The sequence below is a fragment of the Symphalangus syndactylus genome, chromosome X (genome assembly GCF_028878055.3).
Source record: "Symphalangus syndactylus isolate Jambi chromosome X, NHGRI_mSymSyn1-v2.1_pri, whole genome shotgun sequence".
Lineage (NCBI taxonomy): Eukaryota > Metazoa > Chordata > Mammalia > Primates > Hylobatidae > Symphalangus > Symphalangus syndactylus.
In genome coordinates this window covers 68,635,815-68,649,459 of record NC_072447.2, presented here as the reverse complement: position 1 = coordinate 68,649,459, position 13,645 = coordinate 68,635,815, and the positions used below count along the sequence as shown (strand labels likewise).

The 13,645-nt window shown below is 39.4% G+C and overlaps 1 protein-coding gene across 1 annotated transcript; it reads right to left on the bottom strand.

The window, feature by feature from the left end:
* Window positions 1–10,600: 10,600 nt before the first annotated feature.
* FOXR2 (forkhead box R2) lies at window positions 10,601–13,397 on the bottom strand. Its single transcript, XM_055269454.1, has one exon. It carries the CDS (start codon window positions 13,083–13,085, stop codon window positions 12,150–12,152), a length of 936 nt encoding a protein of 311 aa, XP_055125429.1. The 5' UTR covers window positions 13,086–13,397; the 3' UTR covers window positions 10,601–12,149.
* Window positions 13,398–13,645: the final 248 nt, after the last annotated feature.

Below are 13,645 nucleotides of genomic sequence, written 5' to 3'. Positions count from 1 at the left end.
GGGAAAAGTATAGTTACCTGGGTGGGTATCACAGTCCCTCATGGCTTCCCTTGGCTGGGACAGAGAGGTCCCAGGCTTCTTCTTCCTAGGTGAAGCAATGCCCCACCCTGCTTCTGCTCACCCTCCATGGGTTGGATCCACTGCCTAACCAGTTCCAATGAGATGAACTGGGTACCTCAGATGAAAATGCAGAAATCACCCGCCTTCTGCATTGGTCTCACTAGGAGCTGCAGATCGAAGCTGTTCCTATCTGGCCATCTTGGCCCCTTCTTCTGGGAAATGCTTCTCCCTGGACTTCAATTTGGGCATACGTTTGTGAATCCACACCAGAGACAAGCCCTATGTGTGCCCCTTTGTTGGTTGTAATAAAAAGTTTGCTCAGTCAACTAATCTGAAATCTCACATTTTAACACATGCTAAGGCCAAAAACAACCAGTGAAGCGAGAAAAGACCCTTCTCGACCATGGGAAACATCTTCCAGGAGTGTAATTGGGAAAAAAATATGCCTCTCCTTTGTATATTATTTCTAAGAAGAATTTTAAAAATGAATCCCACACATGTAAGGGACATATTTTGATAAAGTACTCATTAAAAAAAAACCTTTAATGACATTGCTAAGATGCTCTATCTTGCTCTGTAATCTTATTTCAGAAACACGGTGTTTTTATGAAGTGTGGTCCCAACAGGAGGACAACTCATGAACTTCACATCAAAAGACAATTTTTTTCATGTTTCTATACCACTTTATTATAATCATTATTACACTTTAAGTTCTAGGGTATATGTGCACAACTTGCAAGTTTATTACATAGGTATATATGTGCCATGTTGGTTTGCTGCACCCATTAACTCGTCATTTACATTAGACATTTCTCCTAATGCTATCCCTCCCCCTACCCCTCGCCCCACGACAGGCCCCAAGGTGTGATGTTCCCCGCCCTGTGTCCAAGTGTTCTCATTACTCAATTCCCACCTATGAGTGAGAACATGCGGTGTTTGGTTTTCTGTCCTTGTGATAGTTTTTGCTCAGAATGATGGTTTCCAGCTTCATCCATTTCCCTGCAAAGGACATGAACTCATCCTTTTTTATGGCTGCATAGTATTCCATGGTGTATATGTGCCACATTTTCTTAATCCAGTCTATCACTGATGGACATTTGGGTTGGTTCCAAGTCTTTGCTATTGTGAGGAGTGCAGCAATAAACATACATGTGCATGTGTCTTTATAGTAGCATGATTCATAATCCTTTGGGCATATACACAGTAATGGGATCACTGGATCAAATGGTATTTCTAGTTCTAGATCCTTGAGGAATCGCCACACTATCTTACACAATGGTTGAAATCATTTACACTCCCACCAACAGTGTAAAAGCATTCCTATTTCTCCACAACCTCTCCAGCATCTGTTGTTTCCTGACTTTTTAATGGTTGCCATTCTAAATGGTGTGAGATGGTATCACATTGTGGGTCTGATTTGCATTACTCTGATGACCAGTGATGATGAGGCTGCATAAATGTCTTCTTTTGAGAAGTGTCTATTCATGTCCTTTGCCCACTTTTTGATGGGGTTGTTTTTTTCTTGTAAATTTGTTTAAGTTCTTTGTAGATTCTGGATCTGGATATTAGCCCTTTGTCAGATGGGTAGATTGCAAAAATTTTCTCCCATTCCGTAGGTTGCCTGTTCAATCTGATGGTAGTTTCTTCTGCTATGCAGAAACTCTTTAGTTTAATTAGATCCCATTTGTCTATTTTGGCTTTTGTTGCCATTTCTTTTGGTGTTTTAGTCATAAAGTCCTTGCCCCTGCCTATGTCTTGAATGGTATTGCCCAGGTTTTCTTCTAGGGTTTTTATGGCTTTAGGTCTAACATTTAATTAATTTTTGTATAAGGTATAAGGAAGGGATCCAGTTTCAGCTTTCTACATATGGCTAGCCAGTTTTCCCAGCACCATTTATTAAATAGGGAATCCTTTCCCCATTTCTTGTTATGGCCAGGTTTGTCAAAGACAGGTGGTTTTATATGTGAGTTGTTATTTCTGAGGGCTCTGTTCTGTTCCATTGGTCTATATATCTGTTTTGGTACCAGTACCATGATGTTTTGGTTACTGTAGCCTTGTAGTGTAGATTGAAGTCAGGTAGCGTGATGCCTCCAGCTTTGTTCTTTTGGCTTAGGATTGACTTGGTAATGCGGGCTCTTTTTTGGTTCCATATGAAATTTAAAGTAGTTTTTTCCAATTCCGTAAAGAAAGTCATTGGTACTTTGATGGGGATGGCATTGAATATATAAATTACCTTGGGCAGTATGGCCATTTTCAAGATATTGATTCTTCCTACCCATGAGCATGGAATGTTCTTCCATTGTTTGTGTCCTCTTTTATTTTGTTGAGAAGTGGTTTGTAGTTCTCCTTGAAGAGGTCCTTCACTTCCCTTGTAAGTTAGATTCCTAGGTATTTTATTCTCTTTGTAACAATTGTGAATGGGAGTTCACTCATGATTTGGCTGTTTGTCTGTTACTGGTGTGTAGGAATGCCTATGATTTTTGCACATTGATTTTGTATCCTGAGACTTTGCTGAAGTTGCTTATCAGCTTAAGGAGATTTTGGGCTGAGATGATGGGGTTTTCTAAATATACAATCATGTCATCTGCAAAGAGGGACAATTTGACTTCCTCTTTTCCTAATTGAATACCCTTTATTTCTTTCTCCGGCCTGATTGCCCTGGCCAGAACTTCCAATGCTATGTTGAATAAGAGTGGTGAGAAAAGGCATCCCTGTCTTGTGCCAGTTTTCAAAGAGAATGACTCCAGTTTTTCCCCATTCAGTATGATATTGACTATGGGTTTGTCATAAGTAGCTCTTATTATTTTAAAATACGTTCCATCAATACCTAGTTTATTGAGAGTTTTTAGCATGAGGGGCTGTTGAATTTTGTCCAAGGCCTTTTCTGCATCTATTGAGATAATCATGTGGTTTTTGTCGTTGATTCTTTTTTTGTGATGGATTATGTTTATTGATTTGCATATATTGAACCAGACTTGCATCCCAGGGATGAAACCCACTTGATCATGGTGGATAAGCTTTTTGATGTGCTGCTGCATTCAGTTTGACAGTATTTTATTGAGGATTTTCTCATTAATGTGTATCATGGATATTGGATTAAAAGTCTCTTTTTTTGTTGTGTTTCTGCCAGGCTTTGGTATCAGGATGATGCTGGCCTCACAAAATGAGTTAGGGAGGATTCCCTCTTTTGGAATAGTTTCAGAAGGAATGGTACCAGCTCCTCTTTGTACCACTGGTAGAATTCGGCTGTGAATCCGTCTGGTCCTGGACTTTTTTTGATTGGTAAACTATTAATTATTGCCTCAATTTCAGAGCCTCTTATTGGTCTATTCAGAGATTCAACTTCTTCCTGGTTTAGTCTTGGGAGGGTGTATTTGTTGAGAAATTTATCCATTTCTTCTAGATTTTCTAGTTTATTTGCGTAGAGGTGTTTGTAGTATTCTCTGATGGTAGTTTGTATTTCTGTGGGATTGGTGGTGATGTCCCCTTTATCATTTTTTATTGTGTCTGTTTGATTCTTCTCTCTTTTCTTCTTTATTAGTCTTGCTAGCGGTCTATCAATTTTGTTGATCTTTTCAAAAAACCAGCTCCTGGATTCATTGATTTTTAGAAGGTTTTCTTGTATCTCTATCTCCTTCAGTTCTGCTCTGATCTTAGTTATTTCTTGCCTTCTGTTAGCTTTTAAATGTGTTTGCTCTTTCTTCTCTAGTTCTTTTAATTGTGATGTTAGGGTGTCAATTTTGGATCTTTCCTGCTTTCTCTTGTGGGCATTTAGTGCTGTAAATTTCCCTCTATGTACTACTTTAAATGTGTCCCAGAGATTCTGATATGTTGTGTCATTGTTCTCATTGTTTTCAAAGAACATCTTTATTTCTGCCTTCATTTCGTTATTTACTGAGTAGTCATTCAGGGGTAGGTTGTTCAGTTTCCATGTGGTTGTGTCGTTTAGAGTGGGTTTCTTAATCCTGAGTTCTAATTTGATTGCACTGTGGTCTGAGAGACAGTTGGGTGTGATTTCTGTTCTTTTACATTTGCTGAGGAGTGCTTTACTTCCAACTATGTCGTCAATTTTGGAATAAGTGCAATCTGGTTCTGAGAAGAATATATATTCTGTTAATTTGGGATGGCGAGTTCTGTAGATGTCTATTAGGCCTGCTTGTTTCAGAGCTGAGTTCAATTCCTGGGTATCCTTGTAAACCTTCTGTCTCGTTGATCTGTCTAATGTTGACAGTGGGGTGTTAAATTCTCCCATTATTATTGTGTGGGAGTCTAAGTCTCTTTTTAGGTTTCTAAGGACTTGCTTTATGAATCTGGGTGCTCCTGTATTGGGTGCATACATAATTAGGATAGCTAGCTCTTCTTTTTGAATTGTTCCCTTTACCTTTATGTAATGGCCTTCTTTGTCTGTTTTGATCTTTGTTGGTTTAAAGTCTGTTTTATCAGAGACTAGGATTGCAACCCCTGCTTTTTTTTGCTGTCCATTTGCTTGGTAGATCTTCCTCCATCCCTTTATTTTGAGTCTATGAGTGTCTCTGCACGTGAGATTGGTCTCCTGAATACAGCACACTGATGGGTCTTGACTCATTAGTTAATATTGTTATATGTGAATTTGATAATCTCATTATGATGTTAGCTGGTTATTTTGTCTGTTAGCTGACGCAGTTTCTTCCTAGCATTGATGGTCTTAACAAATTAGCATGTTTTTGCAGTGGCTTGTACCGGTTGTTTCTTTCCATGTTTAGTGCTTCCTTCAGGAGCTCTTGTAAGGCAGGCCTGGTGGTTACAAAATCTCTCAGCTTAGTATGAAGCTTAGTTTGGCTGGATATGAAATTCTGGGTTGAAAATTCCTTTCTTTAAGAATGTTGAATATTGGTCCCCACTCTCCTCTGGCTTATAGAGTTTCTGCCGATGGTTCTGCTGTTAGTCTAATGGGCTTCCCTTTGTGGATAACCTGACCTTTCTCTCTGGCTGCCCTTAACATTTTTTCCTTCATTTCAACCTTGGTGAATCTGGCCATTATGTGTCTTGGGGTTACTCTTCTCCTGGAGTATCTTTGTCGTCTGTATTTCCTGAATTTGAATGTTGGCTTGCCTTGCTAGGTTGGGGAAGTTCTCCTGGATAATATCCTGAACAGTGTTTTCCAACTTGGTTCCATTCTCCCCATCACTTTCAGGTACACCAATCAAACGTAGATTTGGTCTTTTCACATAAAAACAATTCTTTATACAACAGTGTTAAAAATGGGACTTTTCTTCACACTGTTGTAAATACGAAGCTCACCTGTTGTTTACAATTTTTTTAAATTTTGTGTTTTCCAAATGTGCATATTGTACACTTTTGGGGGATATGCTTAGTAATGCTATGTGTATTTTTTCTGGAGGTTGATAAGTTTGCTTGCAGCATATTTTCTTTAAAAGAATGGGGGCCAGGTGCGGTGGCTCACACCTGTAATCCCAGCACTTTGGGAGGCCGAGGCTGGTGAATCACGAGGTCAGGAGATGGAGACCATCCTGGCTAACACGGTGAAACCCTGTCTCTACTAAAAATACAAAAAATTAGCCGGGCGAGGTGGCTGGTGCCTGTAGTCCCAGCTACGTGGGAGGCTGAGGCAGGAGAACAGCATGAACCCAGGGGGGCGGAGCCTGCAGTGAGCCGAGATTACACCACTGCACTCCAGCCTGGGTGAAAGAGAGAGACTCCGTCTCAAAAAAAGTAAAATAAAATAAAATAAAATAGAAAAAAAAAAAAAGAATGGGCAGCTACATGCATACTTCAAAAATATTTTCCTATAAAAAGAAGTTATATAGGTTTTGTTTGCTATCTTAATTTTAGTTGTATTCTTTGATGTTAACATATTTTGTATAATTGTATTTTATAGCTGTATTGAATCATGCAGTATCAAATATTAGATGTGATTTAATAGTGTTCAATTTAAACCCATTTTTAGTCATTTTTCCAAAAAATACTGCCAGATGCAGATGTTCAGTGTAATTTCTTTGCTTGTTCAGTTACAGAAAAAGGTGCTCAGTTGTAAAAAGTACTGTGCCTTTTAACATCTGATGCATACATCACATGTAACAGGAAAGGCAACAATAAAATAGCAATCATTAAGAAAAAATACGTGGTGGAGGCAAGATGGCTGAATAGGAACAGCTCCAGTCTACAGCTCTCAGCCTGAGCGACACAGAAAACGGGTGATTTCTGCATTTCCGTTTGAGGTACCGGGTTCATCTCACTAGGGAGTGCCAAACAGTAGGTGCAGGAGAGTTGGTGCAGCGCACTGTGTGCGAGCCGAAGCAGGGCGAGGCATTGCCTCACTCGGGAAGCACAAGGGGTCAGGGAGTTCCCTTTCCTAGTCAAAGAAAGGGATGACAGATGGCACCCTGAAAATTGGGTCACTCCCACCCTATTACTCCCATAATAATGGGAGATTTTAACACCCCACTGTCAACATTAGACAGATCAACGAGACAGAAAGTTAACAAGGATATCCAGGAATTGAACTCAGCTCTAAACAAAGTGGCCCTAATAGACATCTACAGAACTCTCCACCCCAAATCAACAGAATATACATTCTTTTCAGCACCACACCACACCTATTCCAAAATTGACCACATAGTTGGAAGTAAAGCTCTCCTCAGCAAATGTAAAAGAACAGAAATTATAACAAACTGTATCTCAGACCACAGTGTAATCAAACTAGAACTCAGGATTAAGAAACTCACTCAAAATCGCTCAACTACATGGAAACTGAGCAACCTGCTCCTGAATGACTATTGGGTACATAATGAAATGAAGGCAGAAATAAAGATGTTCTTTGAAACCAACGAGAACAAAGACACAACATACCAGAATCTCTGGGACACATTCAAAGCAGTGTGTAGAGGGAAATTTATAGCACTGAATGCCCACAAGAGAAAGCAGGAAAGATCCAAAATTGACACCCTAACATCACAATTAAAAGAACTAGAAAAGCAAGAGCAAACACATTCAAAAGCTAGCAGAAGGCAAGAAATAACTAAAATCAGATCAGAACTGAAGGAAATAGAGACACAAAAAACCCTTCAAAAATTAATGAATCCAGGAGCTGGTTTTTTGAAAAGATCAACAAAATTGATAGACCAATAGCAAGACTAATAAAGAAGAAAAGAGAGAAGAATCAAATAGATGCAATAAAAAATGAAAAAGGGGATGTCACCACCGATCCCACAGAAATACAATCTACCATCAGAGAATACTACAAATAAACTAGAAAATCTAGAAGAAATGGATAAATTCCTCGACAAATACACCCTCCCAAGACTAAACCAGGAAGAAGTTGAATCTCTGAATAGACCAATAACAGGCTCTGAAATTGTGGCAATAATCAATAGCTTACCAACCAAAAAGAGTCCAGGACCTGATGGATTCACAGCCGAATTCTAGCAGAGGTACAAGGAGGAACTGGTACCATTCCTTCTGAAATTATTCCAATCGATAGAAAAAGAGGGAATCCTCCCTAACACATTTTATGAAGCCAGCATCATCCTGATACCAAAGCCTGGCAGAGACATAACCAAAAAATAGAATTTCAGACCAATATCCTTGATGAACATTGATACAAATATCCTCAATAAGATACTGGCAAACCAAATCCAGCAGCACATTAAAAAGCTTATACACCATGATCAAGTGGGCTTCATCTCTGGGATGCAAGGCTGGTTCAACATACGCAAATCAATAAATGTAATCCAGCGTATAAACAGAACCAAAGACAAAAACCACAAGATTATCTCAATAGATGCAGAAAAGGCCTTTGACAAAATTCAACAACACTTCATGCTAAAAACTCTCAATAAATTAGGTATTGATGTGACGTATCTCAAAATAATAAGAGCTATCTATGACAAACCCACAGCCAATATCATACTGAATGGGCAAAAACTGGAAGCATTCCCTTTGAAAACTGGCACAAGACAGGGATGCCCTCTCTTACCACTCCTATTCAACATAGTGTTGGAAGTTCTGGCCAGGGCAATCAGGCAGAAGAAGGAAATAAAGGGTATTCAATTAGGAAAAGAGGAAGTCAAATTGTCCCTCTTTGCAGATGACATCATTGTATATCTAGAAAACCCCATCGTCTCAGCCCAAAATCTCCTTAAGCTGATTAGCAACTTCAGCAAAGTCTCAGGATACAAAATCAATGTACAAAAATCACAAGCATTCTTGTACACCAATCACAGACAAACAGAGAGCCAAATCATGAGTGAACTCCCATTCACAATTGTTTCAAAGAAAATACCTAGGAATCCAACTGACAAGGGATGTGAAGGACCTCTTCAAGGAGAACTACAAACCACTGCTCAATGAAATAAAAGAGGATACAAACAAATGGAAGAACATTCCATGCTCATGGGTTGGAAGAATCAATATCGTGAAAATGGCCATACTGCCCAAGGTAATTTATAGATTCAATGCCATCCCCATCAAGCTGCCAATGACTTTCTTCACAGAATTGGAAAAAACTACTTTAAAGTTCATATGGAACCAAAAAAGAGCCCGCATTGCCAAGTCAATCCTAAGCCAAAAGAACAAAGCTGGAGGCATCATGCTACCTGACTTCAATCTATGCTACAAGGCTACATTAACCAAAACAGAATGGTACTGGTACCACAACAGAGACATAGATCAATGGAACAGAACAGAGCCCTCAGAAATGATGCCACATATCTACAACTATCTGATCTTTGACAAACCTGACAAAAACAAGCAATGGGGAAAGGATTCCCTATTTAATAAATGGTGCTGGGAAAACTGGCTAGCCATATGTAGAAAGCTGAAACTGGATCCCTTCCTTACACCTTATACAAAAACTAATTCAAGATGGATTAAAGACTTAAATGTTAGACCTAAAACCATTAAAATCCTACAAGAAAACCTAGGCAATACCATTCAGGACATAGGCGTGGGCAAGGACTTCATGTCTGAAACACCAAAAGCAATGGCAACAAAAGCCAAAATTGACAAATGGGATCTTATTAAACTAAAGAGCTTCCGCACAGCAAAAGAAAACTACCATCAGAGTGAACAGGCAACCTACAGAATGGTAGAAAATTTTTGCAACCTACTCATCTGACAAAGGGCTAATATCCAGAATCTACAATGAACTCAAACAAATTTACAAGAAAAAAACAAACAACTCCATCAAAAAGTGGGTGAAGGACATGAACAGACACTTCTCAAAAGAAGACATTTATGCAGCCAAAAAACACATGAAAAAATGCTCATCATCACTGGCCATCAGAGAAATGCAAATCAAAACCACAGTGAGATACCATCGCACACCAGTTAGAATGGCCATCATTAAAAAGTCAGGAAACAACAGGTGCTGGAGAGGATGTGGAGAAATAGGAACACTTTTACACTGTTGGTGGGACTGTAAACTAGTTCAACCATTGTGGAAGTCAGTGTGGCAATTCCTCAGGGATCTAGAACTAGAAATACCATTTGACCCAGCCATCCCATTACTGGGTATATACCCAAAGGACTATAAATCATGCTGCTATAAAGACACATGCACACTTATGTTTATTGCGGCAGTATTCACAATAGCAAAGACTTGGAACCAATCCAAATGTCCAACAACGATAGACTGGATTAAGAAAATGTGGCACATATACACCATGGAATACTATGCAGCCATAAAAAAGGATGAGTTCATATCCTTTGTAGGGACGTGGATGAAACTGGAAAACATCATTCTCAGTAAACTATCGCAAGGACAAAAAACCAAACACCGCATGTTCTCACTCATAGGTGGGAATTGAACAATGAGAACTCATGGACACAGGAAGGGGAACATCACACTCCGGAGACTGTTGTGGGGTGGGGGGAGGGGGGAGGGACAGCATTAGGAGATATACCTAATGCTAAATGACGAGTTAATGGGTGCAGCAAAACAACATGGCATATGGATACATATGTAACAAACCTGCACATTGTGCACATGTACCTTAAAACCTAAAGTATAATAATAAGATAAAATAAAATTAAATTAAAAAAAGAAAAAATACGGCAGAACAAGCTCTATAAGCACAGTCTTATTTTCTTTTGTTATCCAGAATTCTTATGATTCTTAAGGCTCCCAGAAATTGGAGGCTGAATAAAGCAACTCAAGTTTCCTTTATTTTGCACTCGATTACAGAAATTTATAGTTTTTAAAAAAGTTCCTCTGAGGGTATATCTGGATCATCTGACATTACTGAAGAAGCACCAGATCCAGCCACTGGTTTTTTTTATGCAACCAGAGAGCAGAAATAAGGATCAGAAAATACTGAATAGAGTTCAAAGCTCAGAGGTACCAGGTTGCAGCAGAAAAATCCAGGTCTAGTTTGAAAAATCCAGGTCTATTTCTAAAAATGAAAGTTTGTCTTGTTTGAGAAGTTTACAGACTAGGCATATTAGAAGTGTAGTTTGTGATAAAAATAGTCTCATTAATTTCACATCCAGCTCTTTTACTAGTGTTAATCTGGGAGAAAAATGAGAAGCAAATGGTGACTACTTTTATGCAGAGTATTTTATTAATTCCTTAACTTTATTATTCTCTTAACTTGGACTTTGCCTTATGATACAGAAGTAGCATTTACATTTTTTTTCAAAAAATAGTTTGCATACATTGTTTTGTGATTTAACCTAAATATACAATTTTGCATGAGCTATAATAGATCATTACAAAAATGTGAACTTTCAAAATAGTTACAATTATATTGAATTAATTGCTTTTGTAGCTTACAGGCGTTTTACCCCCACTATGTAGGTTTTGCAACTAAATTTATATCTAAAAGTCTGTTTTCTCCTGGATATTTGATAACATCATTGAAGCAAAAAGTTGTGCTTAAATCTGATAAACAAAAGGTTATTTGCATAGAAAAGATGTTAAAGATAATTTTGAAATTAGAAAAACAAATACTGTATGTTTGTTGTTGCTGATGGTTTGTTTCTTTTTTTGTTTTTTTAGCAAAACACCACTGATGTCTCTTGGCTGCCAAAAACCCACAAGATGAAGTCCAAATACCTAATAGTTTCCTCTTAGTCACTCACGGTCCTCATGTAGTTAAGCCACGCTGAACTTCATGCCATTCCCCCAAACACTCCATCCACTTTGTTCACATTGTTGCCTCTGTAATGCATCTACTCCATTTACCTACCCAGCAAATTTCTATTTATTCTTCAAAACTATCTCAAAATGTTTTTTTTCCAATGCCTTCCATGTCTTTCCCAGGAAGAATGTCTCCCCATTTCCATGTCAATTTCTCACAACTGTTTCATCATATTTACATTATAAATATGTCTCCCACTAGTATCCCTCAGCTTTTTATCCTCAGCATCTAAGATGGACCTTGACACATTAGCATATCCTCAATAAAATCTTGAGAACTAAAAAGAATGGAAAATAAAGCTTTATCATCAAAAGACTTGGGTTTAATACAGGAATATTTCACAGGAGGCTCAACATGCAAACTAAAAGTAGCTGTTTAGAATTATTTGTCGATATTGGAATTGGATGACAAAGAAACAAGGCTTAGAAGTCCAGGGTCAGAAATAGAAAAGTGAGGTTCTGAAGGATAAAATGGGTTACTTAAAAAGGAGATGTAGCTGATGAATGGTAGAGGGGGATACTTGATTCTCTATCACAAGTTAAATTCTCTTCACATGGCACTCGAGGTTCTCTATGGCCTGGCTCCATCCTGCCTTTTATGCTTTATATTCCACCGTTCACTTTCATGTGTGAAAATACTCTCTATAAACAAAATTCCTTTCTTTCACAAAACACACCCTTCTTTCCTTAGTTTCTATGCCATTGTTTCTAGGATTTTCTTCCTTTGCTCAAAATGTGGAACAACAGCCACTCTCCTCGTGCGACTTTCCATGACTCTCCACCTGGATTTAAGTTCTGTCTCCCCTGTACCCACCTCTAACTTTACTTAACACCATTATTGTAACAGTAGCTAAAGGCAGGCTTGGCACCAACCGGTTTAGAGATTAATGAATGTCAGGGGATAAGTAGGCACAGTAAGGAAGGCAGTGTTCCAAAAAGGAGCAGTGGTATTTCAAAGATCAAAGAGAGAGGTCAACAACTCTGGCTGACTCATGCACTCTTGGATTCTCTCCCTTTGAGCAGAGGCTAAGGCACGAGTCTCCTCCCAAAAGCGGCGGTGCCCCTCCTTAGTGAGCTTCCAAAGGCAAGAGCGAGGTCTTGCATTATCTTCATCCTTAAGGCTGTCTGGCACCTTCTCAAAGCTGTCCAGGAAGCAAAGGTTGTAATGAATGGTGCTCTTCCAGCCATCCGGAGCTGTCCAGAGAAAGGGGAAATGCTGTCGGGTGAAATTGTAGATCTCCTGCACACTGAGGCCACGGTGGGGGCTGTTTCTTAATGCTAGGGCAATAAGGTGGCTACAATTGAGAGGGGGCCTTTGCCAGGACTTCTCTTGGCTGTTGATTTGCCATAGTTTTTGGCTCTGGAAGCACTTTCTTTCAGGGGACTGGAGGGAGTTGTCCTCTTCTTCCTCAGCCTCCTCTTCTGTGGGCTCAAAGTCACTGAGGGAATGGATACCCTGCTTCTGTAAAGGAGACTGCTCACTGCAGGAAGATGGCAGAGACTCTACCACTTTGTCCTCTGAGCAGTTAGACTCTTCATCTTTTAGTGGGGGCTGAGGGAAAGGAGAAATATTTGTCAGATCCTCTTTTCCACTGGGCTTTGGGGCCTCCTGGCTGCCAAGGGGGCACAGGATATTGGGGTCCACCCACATCCACAGATTGGGTTCACAGTGAGGACCATCTTCATCAGGACTGGGTCTCCTCTTCTGAGGCATCTCTGGGGGCTTCATTACTCGGACGCTGTATTTGGCAAGGATCTGCTCAGGTAAAGAGCACTGGTCTGTAATACAAGGCAGAAATAACTCATTCCCCATGTCCCAGTCCAGCAGCCCTGGGACCTGGCCATGGAGACTGTACCAAAATTCACAATCTTTTAGTTTTAAGTCCATCTTTAGTGGAGAGATAGGTGGAGAGAGACTTCTGAAAGAACAGAGATCTAGCAGGCACTTAAAGCTGTTGTTTGGGCCCCACTTTTTTATGCAGTGTATCTCATCTAGGGAGCTTATCAGTAGGCCTGCTAGAAGCACTGAAGAAAGAGGCACCAATGTCTCACTGATTAGCGGTCAGACCTGGAGAAACCTCAGCTTTCTGGAACAAGGCTCAAAACATGGAAGTAATAAAAAAGAGCTTTTGAGCAGAAAAACATTTTTAGGTGGTGTTCTTGAGCTTTGATTGGAAGCAGAAAGTCACTTCAAGAGGAATCATAAACAATTATGTGCAAACTACGGTGACTTGCATAACAGGTGATCATCTTGCACATATTTAAACTCTTGATGAGTTCATTTAATGAAGGAACAAACATATGTATAGATCACATCATATTTCTGAGTCTTCCTTAATGGTTTTAAAAGTCATTTCATTCATCGAGTGCTTTTGGATTTCTGTTAAGCGCTTTCACGTAGATGATCTCAACTGATTTTCATCACAGCCCTGCAAGATAACATGGTAT

Coding starts and splice junctions, on each gene's coding strand:
- FOXR2 (XM_055269454.1), bottom strand. CDS start 13,085: ATGGACTTAAAACTAAAAGATTGTGAATTTTGGTACAGTCTCCATGGC.